The 25,492-nt window shown below is 45.4% G+C and overlaps 2 protein-coding genes across 7 annotated transcripts in view; one reads left to right on the forward strand and one right to left on the reverse strand.

Annotated features, from left to right (window-relative positions):
• ZNF106 (zinc finger protein 106) overlaps positions 1-12,533 on the forward strand; it is a 59,092-nt gene extending 46,559 nt beyond the window's left edge. For all 4 annotated transcript variants that reach the window (XM_019725406.2, XM_019725407.2, XM_074327866.1 and 1 more), the window contains 8 exons: positions 246-362; positions 2,691-2,882; positions 3,372-3,434; positions 4,458-4,577; positions 5,331-5,402; positions 6,406-6,477; positions 8,126-8,272; positions 8,582-12,533. In XM_019725406.2, the coding sequence (XP_019580965.2) occupies positions 246-362; positions 2,691-2,882; positions 3,372-3,434; positions 4,458-4,577; positions 5,331-5,402; positions 6,406-6,477; positions 8,126-8,272; positions 8,582-8,638 (840 nt within the window). In that variant the 3' untranslated portion in view covers positions 8,639-12,533. The remainder of the gene's footprint in view (positions 1-245; positions 363-2,690; positions 2,883-3,371; positions 3,435-4,457; positions 4,578-5,330; positions 5,403-6,405; positions 6,478-8,125; positions 8,273-8,581) is intronic.
• Positions 12,534-13,065: 532 nt separating this feature from the next.
• CAPN3 (calpain 3) overlaps positions 13,066-25,492 on the reverse strand; it is a 44,749-nt gene continuing 32,322 nt past the window's right edge. The window contains exons 10-23 of one of the 3 annotated variants that reach the window (XM_019725413.2): positions 25,158-25,318; positions 23,844-24,013; positions 22,610-22,818; positions 21,868-21,904; positions 20,082-20,099; positions 17,054-17,167; positions 16,047-16,124; positions 15,591-15,648; positions 15,434-15,498; positions 14,875-14,943; positions 14,708-14,786; positions 14,384-14,500; positions 14,053-14,111; positions 13,066-13,691 (exon numbers count right to left, since the gene is read on the reverse strand). In XM_019725413.2, the coding sequence (XP_019580972.2) occupies positions 13,665-13,691; positions 14,053-14,111; positions 14,384-14,500; positions 14,708-14,786; positions 14,875-14,943; positions 15,434-15,498; positions 15,591-15,648; positions 16,047-16,124; positions 17,054-17,167; positions 20,082-20,099; positions 21,868-21,904; positions 22,610-22,818; positions 23,844-24,013; positions 25,158-25,318 (1,261 nt within the window). In that variant the 3' untranslated portion in view covers positions 13,066-13,664. Of the gene's footprint in view, positions 13,692-14,052; positions 14,112-14,383; positions 14,501-14,707; positions 14,787-14,874; positions 14,944-15,433; positions 15,499-15,590; positions 15,649-16,046; positions 16,125-17,053; positions 17,168-20,081; positions 20,100-21,867; positions 22,010-22,609; positions 22,819-23,490; positions 23,499-23,843; positions 24,014-25,157; positions 25,319-25,492 lie in introns of those variants that run through there. The other 2 variants (XM_074327870.1, XM_074327871.1) reach the window with 2 other exon arrangements.

Consider the following 25,492-nt stretch of genomic DNA (forward strand, 5'->3'; position numbering starts at 1 on the left):
GTCACATTGTGTGTTCACCACCCAGAGTCGGTTGTCTTTCCATCACCATATGTATCTGTTTTTTATATTAACTACAACTTGAGAGTCTTTGGCAACATGTTTCAAAGGAGGCAAAAAATCTACAAAATAGAGGATGCTGCATTTTCTTCTCATAAGAATCTTTCATACTTGGCTTTCACAAGTATTATTTTCATATTTTACTTGCTGTTAACCTCTGCTGATCAGGTATTGTGTACTTTTATCAGACACGAGAGTGTGTGGAGAAGTTACAGCTGGAAGACCGGGTTCTCTGCCTCCACAGCAGATGGCGAATCCTCTATGCAGGACTGGCCAATGGCACTGTGGTCACCTTCAACATAAAGGTTCGTGCTTGGGGAGAAAAGGCTGAATTCCCATTCCCCTGAAAAGTAGTGTGAGTGTGTGTGGGAAGACGTGGAAGGCAGACATTTTCCTGTTTTCTTATGTGAGAAAGCAACAGAATTAGCTGCTACTCAAAAACTGTTGTCTTCTGATGTAAGTGAAACAAGATCCTGCGTTCTGTCTGTGCAGACCCAAGTGTGCCAGGACCAAAACGTAACTCTGCTAAATTAAATCAAGCTTGACAATTGGGAGCCAAATAATGAGTCACAGGTTAAACTAGTCTATCTCATTTTAAGAATGACACCATGAAAAACAAGCTTAAGTGCCTTTGAGTATGACATTGATGTGGTTTGGAACTGAGCTGGGGTTTCATGAGGGTAGCCTGTTCTGTAAAGGGAACTAAGTCAAAGATTTGCCTTCATGCCCATGTGGTCTCATTTTTTTTCTAACCCAACGATAAATTCATTTGAATAAACCTTTATTGAGCATCTGTTATGTGCTAGGCCCCAGGATGAGTCTTAGGAAATGGGTAGGAAGCAGTTCTTGATGGCCCTATGTGCTTTATTAATGTAGTGGGACTTCATTTTGTAGCCTTTAAAGTATGAGAGACATGATCCAATTTGTATTTTTAGAAAATGCACTCTGAAGTTGATGAGATTGGAAAATATGGATAATAGTAGAGGCAAGGAGACCATTTAGGAGGCTTTCTAATGGAAGCTGACATGAGAAGTTAGACTAAGGGTGAAGAGAAGAGAATGGATAGAAGGTGTAATCTAAGAGGTGGAATTGATAGGTTTGGTTACTAATATGTTGTAACACTATATCCCAAGGTTATCTGGTCATCTTTTAACATCATGTTAGAATATTTACTGTGTTATACCCAGTTATAGTATCATTCATGTTAGTGAGCATCTACTATCTCTCAACATGCTAGCTAGAACTACTTATAAGAGATGCAATTAAATATTTCTGTTTTTCAGAAGCTTACAATCACATTAGAATAATCTAGCACATGTAATCAAGTGCCAGGTTATTTGGTTCACTTGACAGGAACAGATCACAGAAGGGTAATTAGTGAAAGCTTTTGCATTCCAGATGTGAAGTGCTAATGGCCTAGATTAGATTTGCTTAGGGCAATAGAAATAAAGAAGAATACCTTTCAAATATTTTAAAGGATAAAATTTGATAATTACCTAATTTTCTTCTCTTTTCTGAGCTTAATGTTATCAAAGGTAGATAGAAGTTAGGAGCAAGACTTTAGGGGCAAAGTGATGACAGGGAATTTAAATGGTCTTTAAATGGTTGAGGAGCCCCAGAAAAGATGGACCTCAAGACAGACATCTGAGAGTCTCTGCGGAGATGTGAATTTTGAAGCCTTGTTAGGGCTGGGCCTTTTCTGATTTGCCTGTACTCCTAGAATGCAGTGTTTCTAGAGTCTCAACAGAAAGCTAGGACTTTTTATCAGGGCCTATTCACCCCTGGGCCAGACACCATCAATCTGTCTCCCCAGCACCTTAAGATGGCTGAAATCGTTGCTCAGCTCTATAGGTTCCCAGCTGCCACTTTGTGCTTGTTTAGTTTCTGGGAGTTTTACCCCCTGCATGTACTTTAAGTATGTTTTTAGAGTTTTGGGGGAAGTGAGAGGCTTTATGAACAAGATTGGTATGTGGATGAGGGTAGCAAGTTTAAAATCTGAGAGAAAGGAAAGTTTGGGAACTCAGGGTGTGACCAGGCCATTCTGATGGATATAAACGCTTCTGTACTCCACTAAATGATGTCGTGACAGATGACATAGAAGCAGAAGTCAGAAGGCTGTCAGAATAACAGAAAGGTGGAGAATGAGAGAGTCTTACTAAAATTGGCTAAGAAAGTAGTTCTCCGTGGAGAATTTTGGAAACACCATGACAAATAGATTGTATAAATTTTGGATGACAAAAAATCGTGAAATTGTGCCTGGGTCTGTGGCCTGGAAATGTACTAGAATGTGAAACAAAGGTTGATCATTATCATTAACTTAAGGGAAGTGAGAGAGGGCATAGAAAGAGAACCAAGTTCTAATTATGATCAGGATAGGGTGGGTTGAAGTTAGAAACGAGTTCATAAGGTAAGAGTTTGCCACCATTGGAATGGGGGAGAAGGGAGTCATGAACACAAAGAAATTTGGAATGGGAATGGAAGAGCTTGGGAAGTTAAAGATTGGGAGTGGGTATGAGAAGTTTATAGGTAATAGAACTTAGAGTTTGTATCAAGGTAGTGATATGGGTTAGTTGATTTTGAGGTTTACCAGCTAAGTTGCTTTTATTTCATATAATGGTGGCTTATTTTTTCAGAACAACAAACGACTGGAAATCTTTGAATGCCATGGCCCTCGGGCCGTTAGCTGTCTTGCCACAGCTCAGGAAGGCGCCCGCAAGCTGCTGGTTGTGGGGTCTTACGACTGTACCATTAGTGTACGTGATGCACGGAATGGACTCCTCCTCAGAACTTTGGAGGGGCACAGCAAAACGATTCTCTGCATGAAGGTGAGTATAGTGCAAGAGAGCAGGAGCTCGTTGTCTGGCACAAATAGAAGTGTTTGAATGGCATTCCCTGTGCTGTCTAATGCCCGACTTAGAACACAGTCATCTTGAAAAGGGCAAGGAGGTTACAGTCCTTTTCTATAGGCCTGGGTCACCAACGCATGTCCTCTCTTTTAATATGTTAACTTAGAAATAGTTAAAGGGTATTTTATTGTAGAATGTAGCTACACTCTCCTGCCCTTCTAGGCTACTTCATAATCATTCTGAAGAGGTAATAAACCTAATAATACATTGTCAGTTTATCAGAGTATCTGGTTGTAGGACATATGTTTCAGTTCAGAAAATGTGAGAAACTTAACTATTTTTTTATACCTAGTTCATGCTCCTCTCAAGATAGGGTGGAAATTAGGGTTCGCCAACGTGCATTACAAATTACAGAGGAAACTCAGAACCTGATACCGAATCTGACTCATTGAGTTTTTTTTCTTTAAGGTGGTGAATGACCTTGTGTTCAGCGGCTCCAGTGATCAGTCAGTCCACGCCCACAACATTCATGTAAGCCCTGCTGGCTTAGAGTAAAGAAATCTTTAATAGAATGGTGGTTAAAGCTTGAAGGTTCCTCAGACCTCTTACTATTTAAATTAAGCCGCTTTTCCACTGAGAGGCTTGCTAATAATCCCTATGCATCAGCTCTTGGATGATATTGAGCGCCCTAGAAATTCTGACCTCATCAAAATTTGTAATAGGGGGCAGACTCAGTTTATGTAAGGTTTAGCTTGAATGCCTCATTTAAACTTGAGACAAATTGAGCATCTGAGGCTCTAAAAAAGTGGATATGATATGTAGTTTAAAATAGAACAAATAAAAACAGCTGAGGCACTCTCCTCAGGTCAGAGGCAGCTCTTTGCAGCCCAGTTCCTCGTCTGTACCCTGGGGATAATCCAAGTCCCCAGAGACTTGTTGTCCAGATCCAGTGAAATGATAAAAGTGAAAATACAGTTGACTCTTGAACATGACTTTGAACTGGTTGGGTCCATTTACACATGGATTTTTTTTTCAGTAAACACCTGTACTGTTTTCGATCCACGATTGGGAATCCATGGATATGGAGGGCCAACTATATGCATTGTTCTATGCCATTTTATAGAGGGGACTTGAGCATCCTAGGATTTTGGTATCTGTGGGAGGTGGGGTGAGGTGGGGGTGTAGTCTTGGAACCCTTCTCCCACAAATACCGAGGGACAACTTAAGTTTTTGGGGAGTTAAGAGTTGTGCTAATTTTCATCTGTGCAGGAGTGGGCACCCATAACCCCTGCATTGTTCAGGGGTCAACTGTACTTCGAAATCTATAAAATGCATACAGATAGAGTTATGGCCCTTCTCTTTCTGTGATCCTAAGTTGTCTCCATGAGGATACATTTCACATATTTTGTGTATATAACAAATGCTTGTGGAAGTACTTCTGTTAAAATCAGTGTACATGTGTGTACAGGTAGCTTCAGAATTATCACGTTCAAAATCATAAGTGGGCAGGTACCTTGAAAATGTCTAGTGACCCTTATCTGTCTTCTGATGCAGACTGGTGAGCTTGTGCGGATCTATAAAGGGCACAATCATGCAGTGACTGTGGTGAATATCCTGGGAAAAGTGATGGTGACTGCTTGCCTGGATAAATTTGTTCGTGTCTATGAATTACAGGTAGAATTTAGATCCAGTATTTTGCTTGAACGATTTGGGGGAGGTTGTCTATTTGTGTTGGTATCGATTTTTTTACATAGTAAGGCTGGGGTGGGACCCAGGAATCTGCATTCTTCACAAGGGCTCTAGATAATTATGAAGCAGCTGATTCGAGGACTGCACTTTCAGAAACACTGCTCTGAGATATGTGGTCCGCCCCATAGGTGTCAAAATTTAAATGGTTTCCAGATAGCAACTGTATTCTTACACAGAAATTGGTTTTATTTGCAATTACCAGCTCCTTCCTTGAGGAGGAGTACTTACCATGTTTCCCCAAATATAGGACCTAGCTGGACCATCAGCTCTCATGCGACTTTGGAGCAAGAATTAATATAAGACCCGGTATTATATTATATTATGTTATGTTATGTTATGTTATGTTATGTTATGTTATGTCACGTCACGTCACGTCACGTCACGTCACGTCACGTCACGTCACATAACGTACCCAGTCTTACAGTAAAATAAGACCGAGTCTTATATTAATTTTTGCTCCAAAAGACGCATTAGAGCTGATAGTCCGGCAAGGTCTTATTTTTGGGGAATCACGGTATTAGAAAGATTACCCTTATATTTCTGTTAAAATGCGACTGCTGCTTCATCTCGATGCCTCAGGTGTAGTTTTAAATCTGCCCCAGACCTTCAGGGACTATGCTTATCAAACACGAGGTATAAAGAGCCTAACTCTCTTTCTGTTTCTTTCCTTCACCTAAGTCCCATGATCGATTGCAAGTCTATGGAGGACACAAAGACATGATTATGTGTATGACCATCCATAAAAGTATGGTGAGTATTATGCCAGGCCACAGATTTACCTTTTACTAAAAATTCTACAAACTGATGTTACTACTTGTCGCTTCCCAAAATGACAGAGGTCTCGTTATCGATTACCTTTCTATCCCTTGGCATAATAATATCAAGATATAACCCAGTAATATTGTTGGATATTTCATTTTCAACAATCATTACAATGTAGCAAAAATCATTACAATGAAAATCTAATACTACCATTAAATAGAAGATGTTTCAAAAAGCATTGAGTGGTGCTTTTTCCAGAGACTTTATGATTCGAACAGAACATTGCAGTAGAGTCAGCAGATTTGGCCAGTGTGGCATAGTTACAGCAGACCTGACAGTAGACACTCACTCACTCCACCCTGCTAGTCCTCAATTTGTGTTATTTTTAAATTATGGGGTTGAACCAGAATGGATGTTTTTCAGACTCTGAGCAGTAGAGCGCTTTGTTTCAATGAAATACAGATGCCTAGTACGTAATGCCCAACAGAAGCCAGAGCCACACCAGTTAAAGCGGAAGTCCGTGCTTCTGAGCCCTCCCAGTTTTGCTGTCAGCCATGGTCCCCAGAGTAGCTCTCTAAGGAGCACATCTTCAAAGTGTCCAAACTAGAAGATCTAGAAGATACTTTCCCACTGTAGTATTCTGGGGCTGGTTTGGGTTTAGTTTTGTGGGTTTTTTTTTTTTAATTTATTGGGGTGACAATTGTTAGTAAAATTACATAGATTTCAGGTGTACAATTCTGTATTACATCATCTATAAATCCCATTGTGTGTTCATCACCCAGAGTCAGTTGTCCTTCCATCACCATCTATTTGATCCCCCTTACCCTCATCTCCTGCCCCCCACCTGCCTTACCCTCTGGTAACCACTAAACTATTGTATGGGTGTTTTTTTATTTATTACAGTTAGTACCAGTAGCTTTTGACTCTTATTTTGAGGATGTTTTGCTCTTTTGTGTGTTGTTTGGGTCTGATATGATAAACCTCTTTCCAGATTTATACTGGCTGTTATGATGGCAGTATTCAGGCCGTGAGGCTGAATCTGATGCAGAATTACCGCTGCTGGGTAAGGAGTGAAACTCTTCCTGTCACCAGACTTAGGAGTTGCTCAACCCTAGGCTAATTGATAGACCTTCATTATCAGCAGTGCAGTATTTTTCTGTGTGAAGCATCTACTTTATGACTTCCACTGCAGGACAAGGAAGGTTATCTTTAAAAACCATACATAAAATGCTTTTATACTTCTTTAATTGAAAAGTCTATAAGATTACATATGATGTATATTTAAATATCCTTCACTCAGAGGATATTTATCTCCCTGATAGTTTTTATTTTGCTTTATTATGAAATCAGTACATGCTTACAGAAATATCAACAGTGCATAAGTATATGAAATAAAAAGTCGAAGTGCTTATTTTCATGTCCTGCCCAATGTACTATACCTATTCCTCAGGGATTATATATATTAAAAGTTTGGTTTGTGTCCTCATTGGTTTTTGGTGAATAGACAAACAAAAATCTGTCTGCTTGAATTTTTAAACCTCAGTTTTCTACACTAAATTTCATGGTTTTTATTTTTGGGTAGGTGCTTGTGATGAACCCTCAAAACTTGCACACCTGTTCCTTACAAGCCTTAATTTGTTTCATGAGTTCTAACATTGGTAGTGACCAAAGGAAAGTTTATGGCACTGAACTTTTCCCCCAAACCCTAACCTTCTTTTCAGAATTGATGGAATGACACTCTCTATTATTAAATTTGATTTTAGGCTTGTCCACAGCTTAATTACCTTTCAGCTTTTTACACTTTACTGTGTTTGCTTTTTAGTCTTCTCATCGAAGGCAAGCAAAAATCTTGTACAACAGGATGCAGGCTAAACAGAGAGTTAATTTATCTAGAGGAATTGGGAAAATACTGACTGGTTTGAAAACTAGAGGAATGGGATAGTACTGACAGGAAGAAGAACTCAAATCTGCATTACATTTTAGAAATTAACATGTTGAATTAGAATCATAAGATTTATTACAAGCAAGCCTATAGGGACAGACGAAGCCAAGACAAAGAATCTTTATGCTTTCTGACTAACAAGTGAAATCGAGCCACATTTAGAAGTAAAGTTAACAGTTAAAAAAGAAAAAGTAGGTCATCGCAAGATTGTGATTCAAGTAGAATAATAAAGATTTTGTGTAAAGTCAGGCTTCCGCAGCAGACATTGTTTCCTACAACAAATATTTCCACAAATGTTTTTTTAATCAGGCATTTTTATTTTTAAATTTACAAGTCAACAGTTCTTAGAATTATCAAAAACAACCCTTTCAATATTGTAGGATAGCTCTTTGTCTTTTAAATAAATGAACAAAGACACCCATTTTATGATGGCAAGATAAAGAATAAGTACGATTTAAACTGAATTTTATGATAACTTGTCTATAAACATTTGCTTTTTCTTTATCTGTCTAATGATGTAATGGCCAACTTATTACTTTGCCTTCTCAAAATACCAGAGTCAAAAGACTTCCCAATCTTTTTAAGGTTCCTCATCATAGTGATAATTAATTTGATTGCCTCTGGCTTTGTTTTTATAGCCAAGAATAAATTAAAGAATAAGGGGCTTACTTTTTGTTTCCACCAAATTTGTGGTATACAAATAGGAATACTCTAATTGCATGTTTCCAGTACTATTTTTAACCTACCCTTTCATTCTGTTACTCTCCAGTGGCATGGTTGCTCTCTGATATTTGGCGTTGTTGATCATTTAAAACAACATTTGCTGACTGACCACACGAATCCGAACTTTCAAACTCTGAAATGTCGCTGGAAGAACTGTGATGCTTTTTTCACTGCTAGGAAAGGATCCAAACAGGTACATCAGTGGGACTTGAGGTCAACCTGAGATCATTCGACTGTTCAGAGCAGGGCTTGGGAGCCTTTTTTGCCTAGTTATTAATAGAATGTTTAGAATTGCAATACATAGGGAGAGTCTAGGAATTTTTCTTTTTATTATGATTCAAAGATTCGGGGGATAGCTTAACGAGGTTTCAAACGAAGAATGCTGGGTCCTAACTGCCTTTCGTGTGTGGATCTTAGAATGTACCCATGAAGCTCCCCTTGGCTTTGACTTTCTCTTGTCCTACCTGCTTTCTCTCACGGGCCCTTTTCCCTTTTTCCCTAGGATGCTGCAGGACACATTGAACGACATGCTGAGGATGACAGCAAAATTGATTCATGAAGCTTTTTGCCTCCCATGTTGGGAAGTCATTAGTTCAACTAATTTCACATTGGCCCGTCACACAGGCCACTCTCTTCCCTTCCCCAGTGAAGCAGGGAAGAAGGAAGTGAATACTACTAGCCAGGCTTACCACTAGCATAAGTCTGGGCAGCTCTATGGGATGATAGGTTAACACTTTAAGTTCTTGCTGGAGGTTTGTCAGATTGAAACAGGTTTTAAGGAACCATACTCCTCTGGGACAACATGGCATATAGTCATTTATGCTACTGGTGTTTGCCAGATGTTTATTAAAGATACAGATCTTAATTGGTTCCCCAGTTTGACCCTAATCATACCTATTTTTGTTAATTTCAGTTTGTGATTTTTTTTAGCTTATGTTCGTATGATGGTTTAAACCTGTAGTCAGGCCTTTAAGTACCAGTTTGTTCAAATGCTAGATTTTTAGGATCAGTTTTAATTTCTTCAGTTGTAATAACTGGGTATTGAAATTGGAGCAAATTGTTTCCTGTCTTCATAATTATGTGCAGTGTGTTTCAATAGTCTCTTGCTTCGTAGATGGACAGAGCTGGCTTTAAATGCTAAAGAGAGATAAGTAGATTTTTTACAGCTAGAGCGATGGCTCTGCTGACTATATTTTAGGAACTCAGACAGCAAGTCACATAATGACAAGTCCTTACGGACGGCACTACCTAGTGAACCTCTGCAAGTTTGCTAGTGTACTTGGTTGGAGGCTGCATGCAGACCTAACATCTGCCTGGAAATCTGCTGTTAGACCTGGGCTCTCTCTGCTGCATGTATTGTCAGGCCGTTTGAACTGGAGGTGTTGCCTTTATCTCCTTTTCCAAGTTTCTGAGTCCCCAAGGCTGCTGTGGCTTTGAAACCTTTTAGTTTGCGCCATTGCCAACTCTCATTCTCTAGCTGTGCGTAGACGGCAGCCATCAGATACTTCCTCTGGTCTCACAGGATGCTTTCCACTCCCCTGCAGCACCCAAGATGGGAGAGTTAGGATAAAGCATCTGAATTCAGATTTTAGGGCCTCAAGCAGGTTTCTTAAAGACTGATTTCTGAAACCATTGTCTTACCTTCACTTCCCACTGGCTGGGAAAGAAGAGTGGAATCTGGTGAAGGTAAAGACTACCTGTCCATTGAGAGTAGCCACATTAACAAAACCTTAGTGAGTTTTATTTTGGGATTTTCTCTGGACTCTCAAGAGACGATATAGGAGTTTTGCTTTCTATTCTTTTGTTTCTGGATTTTCAAAACTCTGAAAGGTTGTTCAGAGAGAGAGAGAGAGAGACAGGAAGGGAGAAGAGCCCAGTGCCATGGAACCAGGCTTTGGGCTGTGGCTTCTCCTGTTTTCTAGGATTGCAGAGCATCCGGGTTTCTCTCCACCCCTGTTAGGACACACAGACATCTGCTCACATGTCTTCTTCACTCCAGCTCTAGGGCAGGGGGACCTCACGGGGGTGGGACTGGGGTTCATGGAAAGGTTTCAAGAGGGTATGCGAACCCCCTGTAATTGTATGGAAGACAGTATGTGTTCTTTTTTTCCAGGAGAGGCTCCAGGTGGTTCTTACTGGATCAAAAAAATATGAGAACTAATCTAGGAGCTACTACTGGATATTGATTGACTCCCCCACAAGCTATTTACTTCTGTCCTTGTGAATGGGAAAATGCTTTTGTTGACCACACTATTGAGATTTGTGTGATACCGGAGAGAGGATCCTATTGCATAAAGAGTATTTGTGCTGTTTCTCGATTAAAAAGCCTTTCCCACCTCTCACCCCCGTTTCCTATACTAGTCCGGAGGAGCTAGACTGTTCTCTGGGTTTGGGAATGGTGATTTCCCAGGAAAGTCTATTTGGATTTACTATCAAACCTGGCATTTTTCTCTGGGCTGTAAGGAAGCCACATTTCCAAGTTGGTGGGGCAGTGTGCTAAGAAAGTCTCACATGCTCTGTTGCATAGGTGCCCTTCTGTCCTGCCTGAGGACATGTCTGAAAAGACGAGAGTGGTGGAGCCTTTGTAGGGTAGGAAGGGGGTACGTGAGGTGTTGGGCAATCGTGGGGAACCTTTGAAAGTATGAACAGACTGGTAAAATCAGGAAGAACTGATCTGAGTTTAACTTTGGTAGAATTGTGCAGTCTGTCTGCCTTTGTGTGCGCGGGTATGAATGTTTCTCGTACGTGTGTATGCATGTGGGCACCTATACTTAACAATACTTTTCCTCATGTCACCAACATTTTCTTTGAAGCAGTGGCAGTCATGTCTTTGTTTTAAGGATGTGTACAATTCATTTAACTCCAGGTTAGTGTATTACCCTAAATGCACTATTCTAGCCCCCATTTAGCAATAAAGGCACCGTGAGCGTCTCGGCTGCTTATGTGTAGTTGTGTGTTATTACTTCTAAGTGTTTTGACAGTTATGCAGAACTTCGGCTGTTTGTAAGTCTTCTACAGTGTCTTGACTGATTCTGGCCCTCTGTCTCCCCTTAGAGAAGAGCTGTGGCTCAGGGATTTGCACTGACTGGTATTTAGTACTGCATGAAGAAAGGAAACTGTTACATGACCTGACAAAACCTGACTCATTTCTTATAAAGAGTTGGAGGCCATCTTTTAGGATGTTGTTTTTAGCAACGTGTGCCTACTTCTAACGGCCAGAAGCCAGGGAAACCACAGTATAAATCCTTTTGTGTGCATATGCTAATGTTTTAGTGGCAGTTTGTTCTGATAAAATATCAGTCACTTCAAGTTTTTAATCAGGTTCAAAATGTATTTTGGCATACTCCTCTACTCGGTGATAAACAGTTAAACACAACATGCAAACAAAACTCGAAGGACAAAGAATTATCTTGAGCTGATGTTACTTGAATTTGAGAGAACATCATTGCTCCTACACTCCTGCTTTTGTGGGGAGATTTTTTTTCTGTCTCAGAATAGCAGTTGAGTGTTTAGCTCCTGACCTACCTGTAAGTTATAGGCAATATCACTGCTGTCTAAGTGGTTATTTGCCCAACAAAGATTTTTTTGTTTTTGTTTTTGGGTTTTTTTCTTGGGGGGTAGATTATACAGTGGACAACTTTAGTGACTAGGTATGTGGATGGTTTGGTCGGAGTAGATGTACAACATTTAGTGGAATGGTATGGTGTGCTCTATGGAAGATAATTCACTGGAGGGAAGATCAAAGTATATTGTGAAGTGAGATTTGAACAGCACGTTCCCTCTGGTTTGCTCAAATAACTGCAATTTATATACGCCGACTTACAGACTTTGTTCCTGTTACCTAACGGAGAGCTCCTAGACCTGTTTTGAAGGCCATGCCTGCCATGTTGATGAAATAGTGATTTTGTCCCTGCCCCAAATCATCATGGTCCTCAGGATGGCAGAGAAGATGTCTAATGGATAGGAATAGAAGCTGTGGTAGACGTGATTTGGGCTATAGTGAGTTCCATACGCAGGTGGATGTGCAATCCTGATGTAAACCAAACCTACTAATCAGAAAGTAACCTCTCACATCACCTCCACCTCCCAAGTATGTGGCACTGCTAGGTCACATGGCGACTAAAGTTTTCCAGATCTCAAATTTAAGGTAGTAGCCCAAATGTATTGGAGGAGGGGGGGTCAAGGAGGAAAGGCTGTTCAAGATCTTTCTCCTGCTTAAGATAAATAAATACATGCCCTAGAGCTGCTCCAGAACCCAGATACCTGAATTTTTTTTCCTATATTGAATATGGAGTAGAAGAATGAAATCGAATGATATTTGACTACAGAAAAAATGTTTATAAGCAAATAGCTTAGCCTTCTTACATTTTGGTATAAAAGCTGTGAACTTCATAACTTTGTAAAGCAAGAAGATATAAAGCAAATACAAGAGTAAAATAAAGTACTTTTACTAATTGTTTCCTTTCATTACCTTATCTGCATATTCATAGCCAACCCGTTCTTTTTCATGTTGGCAGAGAGAGTAAGAAGGGTGGAAATCACAAGATGGTTATAGATAAGCCACAGACCATGAGCCAGATAGTTTGGCAAACAGCCACATTTATGGATTTGTTCAAGGTCATACACAGGTCAGTTAGGGGAGGAGTTAAGATTAAAAACTACATTTCTGCTCCATAACACTCAGGTAAATGCCCCTCTAAGTATAGAGGACTCATTTATTTTTGATGTTCTAAATATGTACCAACAACCATTCCTCTTCCTTTTCTCATATATCTTGGAAAGTGTCTGAGTGATTTCTATGCTCAAGAAATAGCAATATGCATGAGTAAAGTGGGGTTCGGGTTTTATGTGTGAATGTGTGTTTTCCTTTGTTGTATTTTGAAACTAGGGCTCTCTCCACGTGATGAGTGAGTGTAAGATTGGAAGCTTCTCAGCCCCGCTGTGGCTGTCTGCTAAATGTGAGAAAACAAAACATGATAGAACCAGTTATACATACGCCTTTATTTAAATCAACTTTTTTCAGAAGGCAGCCAAACCTCTGATTCAGCGCAAAGTATCCAGCCCTCTTTCACTGAGCTAGTTTACTCCAGAGCAGGCCCATCCTGAAACAGCCGGACAGAAGCAAGTGCTAGTTTGATTATTGTCCTGTGGATGGGAGAACATAAAGGTGCCAAAGGGCTGTAGCACAGGAAGTACCCAGTGCCGTTGGCAAATGCTCTGTGAACAGCCTAGGGCAAGCTAAGGAGAGCATTTGCTTCAGACCTGAGGCTGCTTAGATTCCGAGGGAAGCTCTCATCTGGGCTACAACGAGCTGAGGCAGACAGACACGTGCCTCCATATGGCAAAGGGACAAAATTGTTCTCCCTCATTCCTTAACTAGGGTCAGTCTGGGCATGACAGATGGACAGATGCCCTGAGGCCGAGTGGGGAGTGAAGTAGAGGAGGAGGAACAGGACCGATGAGGTGCCTGGAGGTCTGTTGGGGGTACAGCTACCGTGTCCTTTTCAGGTGAGTGGCTCTAACTCTGCCGGGTGAAGTTGAAATGCTGAGTGATCCTGCCTGGCCTTGGCTGAGACCAGCTGGGTTCAGGCATACATGGTGAGCTGCAGCCACTGAAAGAGGAAGTCCCACGATCAGAACGCAAACCAGAAAAGAGGGCTCAGCCCGAGGCATCTTACAGGGCAGGGGAAAGGCACAGCCTCAGCATGTCAGACACTGGGAAGGCTTTCTGAGAAGCAGCATCCTTCCCCCAGATCTCTGCTAGGAAGGAACTGAGGGCCCTGTGGAGTCTTCCCTCATATCCATTCCCCACAGGCCAAATTCCCCGCTAAGCTTCCCTTTATGTTCCTTTCTACTGCATCCCTCCACCACCATTTGGAAGAGAGGAGCACGCGGTGGGTCCAGTCTGCCTCACTGAGTCCTCCATCTTGAATTTTAAGATACGGGGGAAGCGTATGGCCTCTCAGGCTTTACCTCTAGAACGTTGAGTTTGATGATACCGTCTCCATCCTTGTCAAATGCATGAAAAGCTCCTGTGTGGAAGAAGGAATGCACAGGCCAGAGGCTGGTTACAGGCTCAGTCCCCCTCCACTACGGAAACTTCTCCTAAGAGGACCACGCTCTGCCAGGCAGAGTAGCCCGGTAGCCCTCCCTGTGCCATCCCATTGTGAGCCTAAAGATGGCCTTTGCCTTTGTTCCGCCTGGATGGAGTAGAGTGGGCGATCGGGCTGATTCCTGCTGCCACAGCGAAGGCTGCAGGAGGGGGCAGGAAGGGCACGAGCCCGGGAGGGGGCCGCCCACTTACGGAACATGCCCTCCATCCTGACGAAGCAGCAGATGAAGCTGTCGAAGTCAATGTTCATGTGTTTGTCTGCGTAGCGCATGGTAATGATGTCGTAGAGCTGGCTGTTGAGGTGGAAGCCTGTGGAGGGCTCCCGTGAGAGGAGGAAATAGTCGCAGTCCTGGGGCCTGCGTTCTATTTTCCCTGCCTCCGGGCCAGTCTAGCTTGGGAAGGAAAACGAGAAACGCTTTCCTTCCTCTAGTAGGGCCCAGCAGCTTAGTCCTCCCTGCCCAGTCCTGCTTCTACCAGCTCGAGTCCACATCCCGACCACCCCTTCTTCCCCAGCACCTGCATCATTGACTGCATTTCGCATCTCATAGCTGTTGATGGTGCCGGATTGGTCTGTGTCGTAACGTTTGAAAATTTTCTGGCAATAGAACATTTGAGGACAGAGGTCACACGCTAAACCCCTGGAATCATCCCCCTCCTTCACTTCCGTGCTTCATTCTCCCCACCTGCCAGGCTTTAATCTTCTTCCAGAGGTGATGGAACTCTTGCAGGTTCAGTCTCCCAGAGCCATCTGTCTGGAGGAAGGAGGTCAAGGCTATAGGGCACACATAGCAAAATCCCCCTGGACTGGGAGGGGCTTCAAGTGGGCTCTGCAGGGAAGGTAGCCCCAGAGGAGAGCACTGTCCAGGGTATCCTACCCACTGCCCCGTCTTGGTATTAAACCCTCCCCTCCACGCCTCCTCAATCAAAGTGTCTATGACCCAGGGAGCCTGTGTCCTCAGAACCACATTTGCTTGGGCAGGACCCCAGGCAGAGTCCCAGCCTGAGTTGAGAGCAGGGGTGCAGGGCCTCGTTATAACCCAATGGCCTTCCCAACTTGTGCCTCCAACAGCCCCTTTCAGAACAGCAGACAGGATGTTATGACTCAGGACCTCCTTAAGTCTTTCCTTGGGCATGAATTTGGACCAAGCTGCCTGACTGGGGCACCCCTCATTGTTGCCCAGGCCCGCATGGGCTGCACAGGGGCTGATGACAGAGGGTCATGAAGGGTGGCAGGAAGGATACATCCATGAGAGCAATCATGCTGCGGCAGGACTCCAGCGTGAACCCTTGTGTCTTCAGGTCCTTATCTAGGAGGGATGGAGAAGAGTGAGGAGCTACTTTCAGGTAACTAGACACCCCCCCTACCCGCCCATCTCACGTAACAGTTTGAGCCACTCACGTTTATTCACAACTGTGTTAAGGATATTCTTGAGCTCATCTGCACAGATCTCCATGTCCTGAGGAGGAGGGGAGCAGACTCATGGTTCAAGAGTATAGCTGCTGATGGAGCAGAGGCTTTGCAAAGCAAATCCCAGCTCTCCATGTTTGTAAAGCCCTGTCAGTGCTGTTCTGTCATGGGGAAGCTGGGCCTTTGCTGAGGAAGATGGGCATTGTACCTGCAGCTGTCCAGACTGCAATGGGCAGCTCCAAGCAAAAAGGCCTCTGACCGCCCCCAGGGGGATGTTGGTCTAAAACTCAAGGGCTTCACTTGTAGGTTTCTGTGCTATGCACATATATGTCCCGTTTCCACCCAAAGCCAAAATGACATCTACTGAACAATCATGAAATAACTGGTCATTGGAACGGTGATTCCAGGAGAGGAGCATCTGTGGGAGTTGGGGTTGGAGGTACTCACGTCACCCGCTATCTGCCGAAAAATGTTCTGGAATTGCTGCTGTTCCTCACTTTCCTGGTCAGCTTTGCCAGGCCGAGGCTGTGGAAGCACAAAGGGAAACTGGTTCACAGGGATCACGGAGATGGACGGACCCGTGAGGAAAGTTCCTTGTGGGCTGAAGGAGCCACAGTACCTGAAACAGCCCTAGGTGGCAGCAGGAGCTGGGGACAGAACACATGCTCGTCTTTCTTGGTCAAACCTGGTAAGCTGGAGTGAGTATCATCTAGGCCCCAGTGACCCTTCACTCCACACCTTCCCAGCCCAGACACCCCAGCCAGAGATACATTAGCCATGCAGACATGTAGACAGCCCCTTGGTTCTGCCATTCCCACCAGCTAGAGCCCTCTCTGCTGTTTTGAGCCTGACCTTCTCAACCAAATGAGCCTCCTCTGCCTCTATCATCTAGGTCTCAGAGGACCCCTCTCCCTCCCCACCTAGGTCTGGGCACTCCAAGATAGAGGAAGTGGTCCTGAATTTGTCTGTACACTTTCATCCCTTAGCCCCACCTTCACTAAATGTTATGTGACCACTTCTCCCCACTCATCTTAACACCCTCCCCTGAGCTCTGGAGGACTCCATTTCTGATGTCAGCCCTCTTTTCTGCTACTGTTCTTTATCCTCCATTGTCCAGAGCTCGAGGATACCAGGAAACAGTGACTATGTTTCAGGCTTTGCCCCTCCCTTCCCTCGTTGTCCTGGCTGGATAGGATCCATCAGGGAGGCCCCGCCTGTCCTTTCCATGCCCACTGGCTTGGTGTGACTGCCAATCCCCAAGACCTTCACTCCAGCAGCATGCCAAATTATGGGAGGACTCGGTGAGAGAAAAGGTCAGTGAGACAAATCCAAACCTCTAGATGTTAAAGGGACACCCCATTTCTGTGTCCCTTTGAACTCTGAGCACCCCAAGAGCATAAGAAGAGGACCCTGGTGTGTGCTGGCCACCCCATTCATGCTACATGCTCAGAAACCTGTGGGGATTTCTCTTGTTTATCAGGGCTTGTTTTGTCTTTGCCCTCCTCTGGTTCCTGGTCCACTCTCAGTTCCTTGTTGCTGTTTGCTCTGTCCGAAACGAAGATGATGGGCTAGAGAGAGGCGGGAAGTGGGAAGGGGGCAGGAAGGAAGCAAGGATTACAGGCTGAGCGGGCACGTGGAGGCAACCCCCCTCCTGGAGCAGCTGGTCCAGTGAAGAGGAAAAGAGCAGAATTAGCTCTTGAACCTCAGTTCAAGCTCCATTTCCGCTATGGACAAGCTGTGTGACTTGGAGCAAAGATGCTAAGTCTCTCTGGACCTCAGTTAGTTATGAGAGTTAAATAAGGTGTTTAGCACATGTGAAAATGTTAAGAATGCTATAAGCAACATGATCTAGTGTGGTGATCTTCAAATATTTTTTAACCTTTTTTTTTTCCAAATGGAAACATGGTTCACATTTAATTTCCCCAGAAGCCCAGTGTATATAGTCATTAGAAACAGCTTCTCTGCTTGATGAAGAGAGCAAAGCTCTTTTCCCTTGGCACCCCTATATCAACATGGCAGCTGCTGAGGCATCTCCAAGGAACCTCTAGGACTCCACAGAGGACAAATTGAAAAAAGGACTCGATTAGTGGCATGGTCAACAGGTGAGAGGTCAGAACACTGGGCTGGAATCCCAGCCCTGCTGTCACATACGAAGCCTCTCTGGCCTCAGTTTATTCATCCATTAATGTGGCTGATACATCCGGCTTTGCAACTTCTCGTAGAGCTCTTGTGGAGGTCACGTGAGAGACTGAATGTGAAAGTGGACTGCAAAAACATTTAAGATGGTACGCAAATATAAGGGATATTTTCAAGACATGCTCATGCAAGCGGAGAGGATATGTAGAGGGTGGAGAATGCCTGGCATGCTGTGCCAGTCCCGGTTGGGGCTCTCCATCCCCAGGGAAAACCAAGAAAGGCTAGGCTGTAGGGGCTGGTGGCTGCATGCGGAGAGCAATGAGGCGACCACAGTCTCTCAAAGCAGAAAAGGAACCTGACCAGTCTCTGAGTCCCCACCTGCCTCTCCAAGCTGTTCTTGGAATATACCTATAGAAACAGCTCCCCCAGCTTAGGCTCCCTGCAGGCTCCAAAGGCTCTGGCTTGCTTTGCCTTCCAAGCAAAGGGTCCTGCTAAAGCAACTGAAGCTTGTGGGGATCCCAGAGCTAGTGGGGGGTCACAATCCAAGGGGGATGAGTGCCCATGGACATGGCGTGGCCATGGGCACCCCTGCCAGGCCCACATCTCCAGGCCCAAGTATGGGTCTGGACAACACAGGCCATGGAGTGTAAGGGGCTTCCACCAGAGAGGAGCGAGCAAGAAACACAGGTTTTGGAGCAAATAGATAAGGTTTCCACTCAGTTTCCCCACTCATTAGTGTATGTTTTTGGGCAAGTCACTTCACTTCTCTGAGTCTTTATCTTCACCTGTGAAAGGGGAATGATCATAGCACCTACCCTGTAGATATTGTCGTGACTGAAAACAATGTATATTTTACCTCCAGCCTGGAGCCTCATGTGTGGCAGGCGCTTGATGAGTGTCAGCTCTGGTCGGCGCCAGCACCAATACTCGGAGGACCCCCATGATGGAGCCTCCCATCGTTAGACGCTGTCATAAACACTAACACCAAACATTGTCTGATGGCCTGCGGCTACTGCGCCATGGGCTCCAGGATGTCCAAAGGTCAGTCCTTTCTGGATGGTACTCTGGTGCTCAAACTAAAATTCTGTAGGGTAACGATTACTGCAGGCATTACTGCCCTGGAGACCCAGGGAAGTTACGGTGTAAGCGGAGCAAGGATGGGGTGGGGGGTTTGAGTTGCTAAACAACGGTGATCTTAAGTTCCAAAAGTACATGAAGGAAACAAGGTCACTGGTCACAGATGAAATCTTTGAGTCCCCTGAGATGCTCTTAGCACACATGGCTACTTTTAGCAATGGTGTCCTTACAGCACAGTGGTTATAATCAAGACATCCAGAAGGGGCTATTTGAGGCCCTGGTGAATTACAGTGACTCCCAAGACCCCAGGAGGGCAAGCTGCCCAGGCAGCTCTCGTTCATTCTTCTGCCTTAAACCCACCAGTCAGGTTGAGCAGCAGCTCTGGGGTTGAGAGGGTGGAGGTTCTCTTCGCGTTTCCCCTTTGCCAAATGAACACAGGCAGCACGTAGAGTCCATCAGAACCCAGCTAAGAGGGGCTTGGGCTCAGTGAGGTCACCATCTAGGAGGGGATTTGCCACAGGCTTTGCCTGGAGCAAAAGCCCTGGCAGTGACTTAGCTCCTCTGCACATCGTCTCCCATCCCTTTCCAGGAGGAGTGGGAAGCAGGCAGGGAAAGAGGAGGGAGGAGATGTCCTGTCTACAAAGCGGGCAGCTGGCATCCCAACACCCTCACTCTCCATGGAAACCCTCATGCAGCTATCTCCCTGTACCCTGAGGAACTTCACCTGTTGCCATTCTCCCAAAGAATTGCTTTGCATAGACAAACCCACTTCTAAGCAAGGTAGGGTGCCCTTTTTGTTTTTTGCAGCACCCCCATGTCAAGCCCACTTTCACAGGTTGGCCATCCTTTCCCTCCCTCATGTGAGAGGCAGGCAGGTAGCATAGTGGTTCAGAGTGCAGACTCTGCATCCAGACCACCTGGCTCCAAGTGCTGGCTCTGCCACTTACTGGCTGTGTGGCCTTGGGCAAGTTAGTCAATCTGTCTGTACCTTTTCTTCCTCTGAAAATGGGGATAATGATAGTCCTGATTTCATAGTTTTGTTGTGAGAATTGAGTTTATCCATGGAAAACACCTAGAAGAGTGCCTGGCACATAACCTTCACTCAGCAAGTGTTAGCTCTCGTTATTCCACACCCACAACTGCACCAGGAGCTCAGGGAGGGAAGTGGGAGGTGGGGGGCGGGGGAGAGGCAAGTCTGGTGCGCATGCACTGGCACATACATGCACAAACACACTCCATCTGTCTACCCACTCCCCCTGTTACACCCACCTTGGGTTTTTTCTTTTTCTGCACAAGGAAAGAAAACAGTAAGTGAAGTTAATGAAAAGCAAGTTTTCAGAAACCCCACTGGCTTTTGGCTTCCTTGTGACATGGTTGTCAGTGTGGGCGGGGTGCCGGTGGTCCAGAAATCCGGGTCACATGGAGCCAAAAAAGCCTGCAAGTTGTGGGGAGGCGAGAATTCTCCAGGCCCTGAAACCAGCAGTGGCTATAGCTTTGTTTTTGAAGTTCACTCTATGATTGGACACAGCTAAGGAGAGGAAGCTTCTAGCTAATGTTTTGTATTTTTTATGAAATTGGTTACAAACGCACCAAAACAAGTAGCTAACCAAAACTGACCTAAAAATGAATTTTGTTTGATTTATAGTTTGGGGGGTTTGTTTGTTCGTTTGTTTAGCAAATATTTAACCTAGGGGGACTTAATATGGAAACGCAGGTTTTGCATTTCTTTTGTAAAATTACGAGGTCTGGCAGCCTGCACAGACCTGCAGCCCCCATGGCAACAATCTGGGAGGAGCTGCTCTCTGCACTGTCTGGGGTGCCAGTCATTACCACCCCACTCATCCCTCCAGCATAGAAACCAAGTGTCAGTGGAGAACTGCAGGCAAATATGCCAGTGTAGGGACACCAAAACCCCACACCTGCCTGCACTGCTCAGTTAGGTGACATGGCAGCTCCCATAAGCTTCTGGGTTTGTAACTCCTGATAAACACTCTGCAGTGATGACCGATGTCCAGGAGATAAGAATAGCACCAAGTGCACTTAATACCAAAACCAACACCTGTGATCATTCAGAAGGCACTTGGAGATCTGGCACTGGCACAGGGTCTGAATTAGAACCACGAGTGTCACTACCCAGAAGACAGTTCGGTGGGGTATTTGCTGTCTTCTGATTGGCTCAGGACACACCCACAAAGCACAAGGGACTGTTTACTAACCAAGGCTCAAAGCTGCAAGACAGTCAACAGGACTCCTCAACTAAAGGAGACCCCAGCACACACCAACTCTGTGTTCTAATTCTGGGCTTCAGCTCCCTGGAGACAGGCCTCAGCATGGGGAGAGAGCCCGAGTCTGGGTTCCAAGATTCTGGGTGTGAGTTCTAACCCTGTGAACTCTGTGAACTCAAGGGCGCCATTTAACCATGCTGAGTCTCCACTTCCGTACTTGCAAACCAGGGATAAAAACCTTATTACACTGCACAAACCTTGCAAGGATCAAGTGAGATAGTACCTGTAAGGTATAAAACATGAATAACAGCCCCCATTTGAAGGCCTGTGCTGGGCCAGACACTTCACATATACCATCTCATTGATTCAAACCTCAAAAAGCCTTGCAAGGCATGTGTCATTATCCTCATTTGACAGGGGAGGAAACTGAATCAGAGGGGTTATATAACTTGTCCAGGTCACCCTGCTGGTATGTGTAGGACCCACATACCTAACTGCAGAGCTGGCGTACTTTCTTTTCTCTATGTGAGATCGCGTCTCATAATCTAGTATTCATTGCTGCTCTTATCATCCCTTCCTTTGGCCTTGATCTGCCCTCTAACTGTTCAAACTGCTTGTCCCTTCTAGGACTCTCTTCTGCACTTCCCAGCCCCGGACTGATTACATGGCCCTGGGACCTTATGGCCCATTACTTCTGGCCATGCCCAAGAGAAGTTATAGTAACATGGACCCCCCCCCAGACTCCCATCTCCCTTGGGCGATACCCACTCTGCCCTCCACCACCCACCTGGCCCCTGGACCTTCTCAGATGTAAGAGCTAAACAACTCACCACTGGCCGATCCACGGAGATTATATTTTCAGCTTCCCTGGAAGGAACACAGACATGAGGGGGTCTTACAGTTACTAGGAGCAAGTAGGAAGCACAGAGAGGATTTGCTCAGGTCACATCGCTTCTCAGAGCTAAGTTGGAGCTGACCTCAAGAGAACCTCAGGAACTAATATCCCCCATATGTACTATCCCCAGCAGCCAAGAACAGACACACGGTTCTCATTGGCCAAACCCCGAGGCATGACCTAGCCACCTACCCATAGACCTTGTGCTTCTTTCAGGGACAGAGATCAGAGTGGCAGGGCCTATGAACTCATCTGTGGTGGCCAAGAGGGCAGGACGTGGCCTTGTTGGCTTTTTTGGCCATCCTACCTAAAAGTTCAGTCACCCCCAATACCTCCTATTCCTTGCCCATACTTAATTTTTTCTCCTTATCACTTATCAAACTCTAACATTATATATATACACACACACTGCTGTCTCATGCTAGAATGTTGAGCTCCATGAGGGCAGGGGTTTTTTCTGTTTAAGTCACTGCTCTATCCTCAATAAATATCTGTGGGGTGACTGACTGAATGCATGAATAGGGGAGATGTGGCCAGTGGCTCAGGAGCGGAGGAAGAAGTGCAGCCTGGTCAACATACCCCAGGACTCCTGAGTCGAGCTGCCTCACGCCTCCAGTTTCTGGAGGCAGACACATGGGCTTGTAGGGATAGGTAGGGAAATCAGGGCTGGGACTCACTCAGAGAGGTTCCTTTTTTCAGAGAAGACCCGGAGGATGAATTCTCCCTCCTGGTGGGGCTCGTAGGTGGAGGGCACAATGACGTACTCGCTGGGAGGCAGGCGGAAGCGCTCAGACACCTCCCTCATGTTGATGTAGGTTTTGCTCCTGGCCTTGGAGGCGTTGTACAGGAAGAAGTCCTTCTGCAGATGCTGCTTGTTCCCGTGCATCTGAAGGAGAGAAGAGCCCAAGGGACGGCCCGTCCTGCTCACAGTCCCCCTCCAGGGGTCCATTCCCAACTGCCTGGTCACCCAGTTCACAGTCATGACCTAATTACTTATGTTTCCCAAGGCCTCAAATAGCTCAACATCCTTGGAGTTCCCTACCCCATTTCCTCTTCCTTTTCTGTTGTGTTTCAGAAGTGAAGGTCAAGTTTATCATTCCCCCACTCAGCATCACTTATCAGAACTGCCTGCTGGTCAACTCTGAATCACCTCCAAGCTGGGGAGGAACACCAAGGAAGTAGGAGGGGCCTTAGCTGGGGTCTGAGGGAGGCAATTCCTCCATCTCAAGGAGGACAGCACCCCTCAGGATGTGTCTATGTGACTATTTGTGGGAGTGTGTAATTGTGTGAATGGGAATGTGAGTGATGCGGGCGTAAGTGTGAATGAGTGAATAAGAATGTGTGAAAGTATGTGTGCGACAGTGTCTGGTGGGAAGAGAGGAAGGGCACATCGTGAGGGTGGAGGTCAGGAGGTCACGCACCTGCTCTGCAGGCAAGGCCCTCTCCTAGCATAGTCCCGCCCACAAACCCCACCAGGAAGCTTCTCGTTGTGCCACAGACCAACAAAGGACCCCCAGGTAAAGCTGCACACAACTGCTGGCTGCTGCCACTTCTATACCTCTTCGGGAACCTTGAGGAAAAACAAAAAGAAGATGCTCAGATTCTGTGGATCTCAGATCTGAATGGGGACAAAAAGCTTGCAAGAAGGGAATGCCAGCAATTGTAGACTGAATGCCCAAGTCTGACTCCCCATGTACCTACCTGGCCACCCCGGCCCCATTCTACCAACCCCACCTTGAGGTTTTCCCACTCGTTACAAATATCTGAGAAGTTCTGACACAAATAGACCCGATACCAGGAGTCCTAGGGGGGTCACTGAATATTGGGGAAGCCAGAGGGGTCCTCTGGAAGCCCTGGAAGCCTCCTCCCTGAGAAGGCTTCCTGCGCTGCAGCTGGTCAGGGACTGCACACCTCATAGATGGCGAAGCCTATGGTGAAGAGGTTGGCCCCAAGCTTCCGGTCCTTTCGCCGGTTCTTCTGCATCAGGGCCACCAGGAAGCTGCAGATCACCTCCGAGTCTTCGGGGTCATCGTCCTCTTCCAGGAGCTTCAGACGGTACTGTGGGTTGGTCCAGAAAGTATCTGTGCCCCCCAGAAAGGAAACGTGCATTCAGACTTGCCTCTCAGAGAAAGAGCAGGAAGGGAAATGAGACAGAGGGAACCTGTTAATCTGCATCTAGGTGCTCAGTAAATATGGAAGGAATGATTCAGGCATTTGTCTAATTATTTGGGGGGTGAAGGGCAGGCAACCTGTACCTTTATACAGATGGAGCTGCATTGATTGGCTGTGTGCCTCTTCCTTCCTCTCTGAACTTTCATTCTCCGTCTTTGCTGATGGCTTTGCTTTCCTCACCTGTCCCTTAAATGTTGTTGGTTCCTGGACTTTGGTCCTAGGCCTCTTCTCTCACCCCGCCATTCTGCCCCATGAAGCTGTCTTATCCATCTCCAATTTTTAACTGCCCCCTACATGTTGAAGACACCTGAGCCATAGATCCCAGCCTCAATCTTGCTTTTGACTCCCTCCCTCCTTCCCTTCCTATCTCTCTTCTGTCTTTCTTCTCTTCCTTTCTTTCTTCTCTTCTTTCTATCCTTTCTTCCTTCTTTCCACAAATACATATTGAGTTCCGACCGTATAACCAAGTGCCATTCTAATCTGTGCATCCAATTCTCTATTACCCATCTTCACCTGGATATTCTACAGGTGCCTCTAATATTCCATGTCCCAAGCTAAACTCTCCTCCCTACAAGCCCACAATGAACTCCACCAAAGCAACACGCTGATGTTTTTCTGCTGTGTATCTTATATTGTGATGTTGACACCCTCCACTCAGGCCCCCAAACGGGGACTCTTGAAGTCATTCTTCCTTCCCCACACCACCCTATATTATTTCCCCTAAGCCCTCTTCCCTCCATCTGCTGCTCTTGATTTGGCCTAGGCTTTCATCTTCCCTGGCTTGAACTCGTGCAGTAGCTGCTAACTTGGTCCTCCAACCCCGTTCTCAGCATTATGAATACATTATTGTTCTGACACAATGTCCTATTTAAAAGTTACCAGGTCTCTATTGCAAACTCCTCAGCATGGCGGTTTCCTCCTCAGTAAAATAGGGAGGGTTTAATAAGATAATGTATGTCTGGGACGTAGCAGAAACTCGACAAATGCTAGTGAATATTATTCTACCTGGAACTTGTTCTGCGTGGACCCCTCCCCAGCCAGAGCTTCTCTCACCTGGGAAGTTGCGGCAGCCTCCGGCGGAGCAGCCCCTCACCCAGCGGCCCTCGTTCACGGACACCGTCCAGGTCTGAAGCTTGTCGGAGTCCAGGGCATCGGCCGTGAGGTTGCAGATCTCCAGCTTTGTGAAATGGTAGATGAAGTCGTCGTATGACATCCTGAGAGGTTGGAAGAAGAGAGAGACCCACATGGGAGGCTGGAAAAGGTAAGACTCTAGGGCTAACACAGCACAATAGAAGAGTCCAGAGGAACTTGGTCATGGTCCCACAGAGGACCCTGTTCTCCCTTTTTAGGGTAGACACTGTCAGTTCTGATGTATTCACCCCAAACTG

The sequence above is a fragment of the Rhinolophus sinicus genome, linkage group LG03, assembly GCF_036562045.2.
Source record: "Rhinolophus sinicus isolate RSC01 linkage group LG03, ASM3656204v1, whole genome shotgun sequence".
Classification (NCBI taxonomy): domain Eukaryota; kingdom Metazoa; phylum Chordata; class Mammalia; order Chiroptera; family Rhinolophidae; genus Rhinolophus; species Rhinolophus sinicus.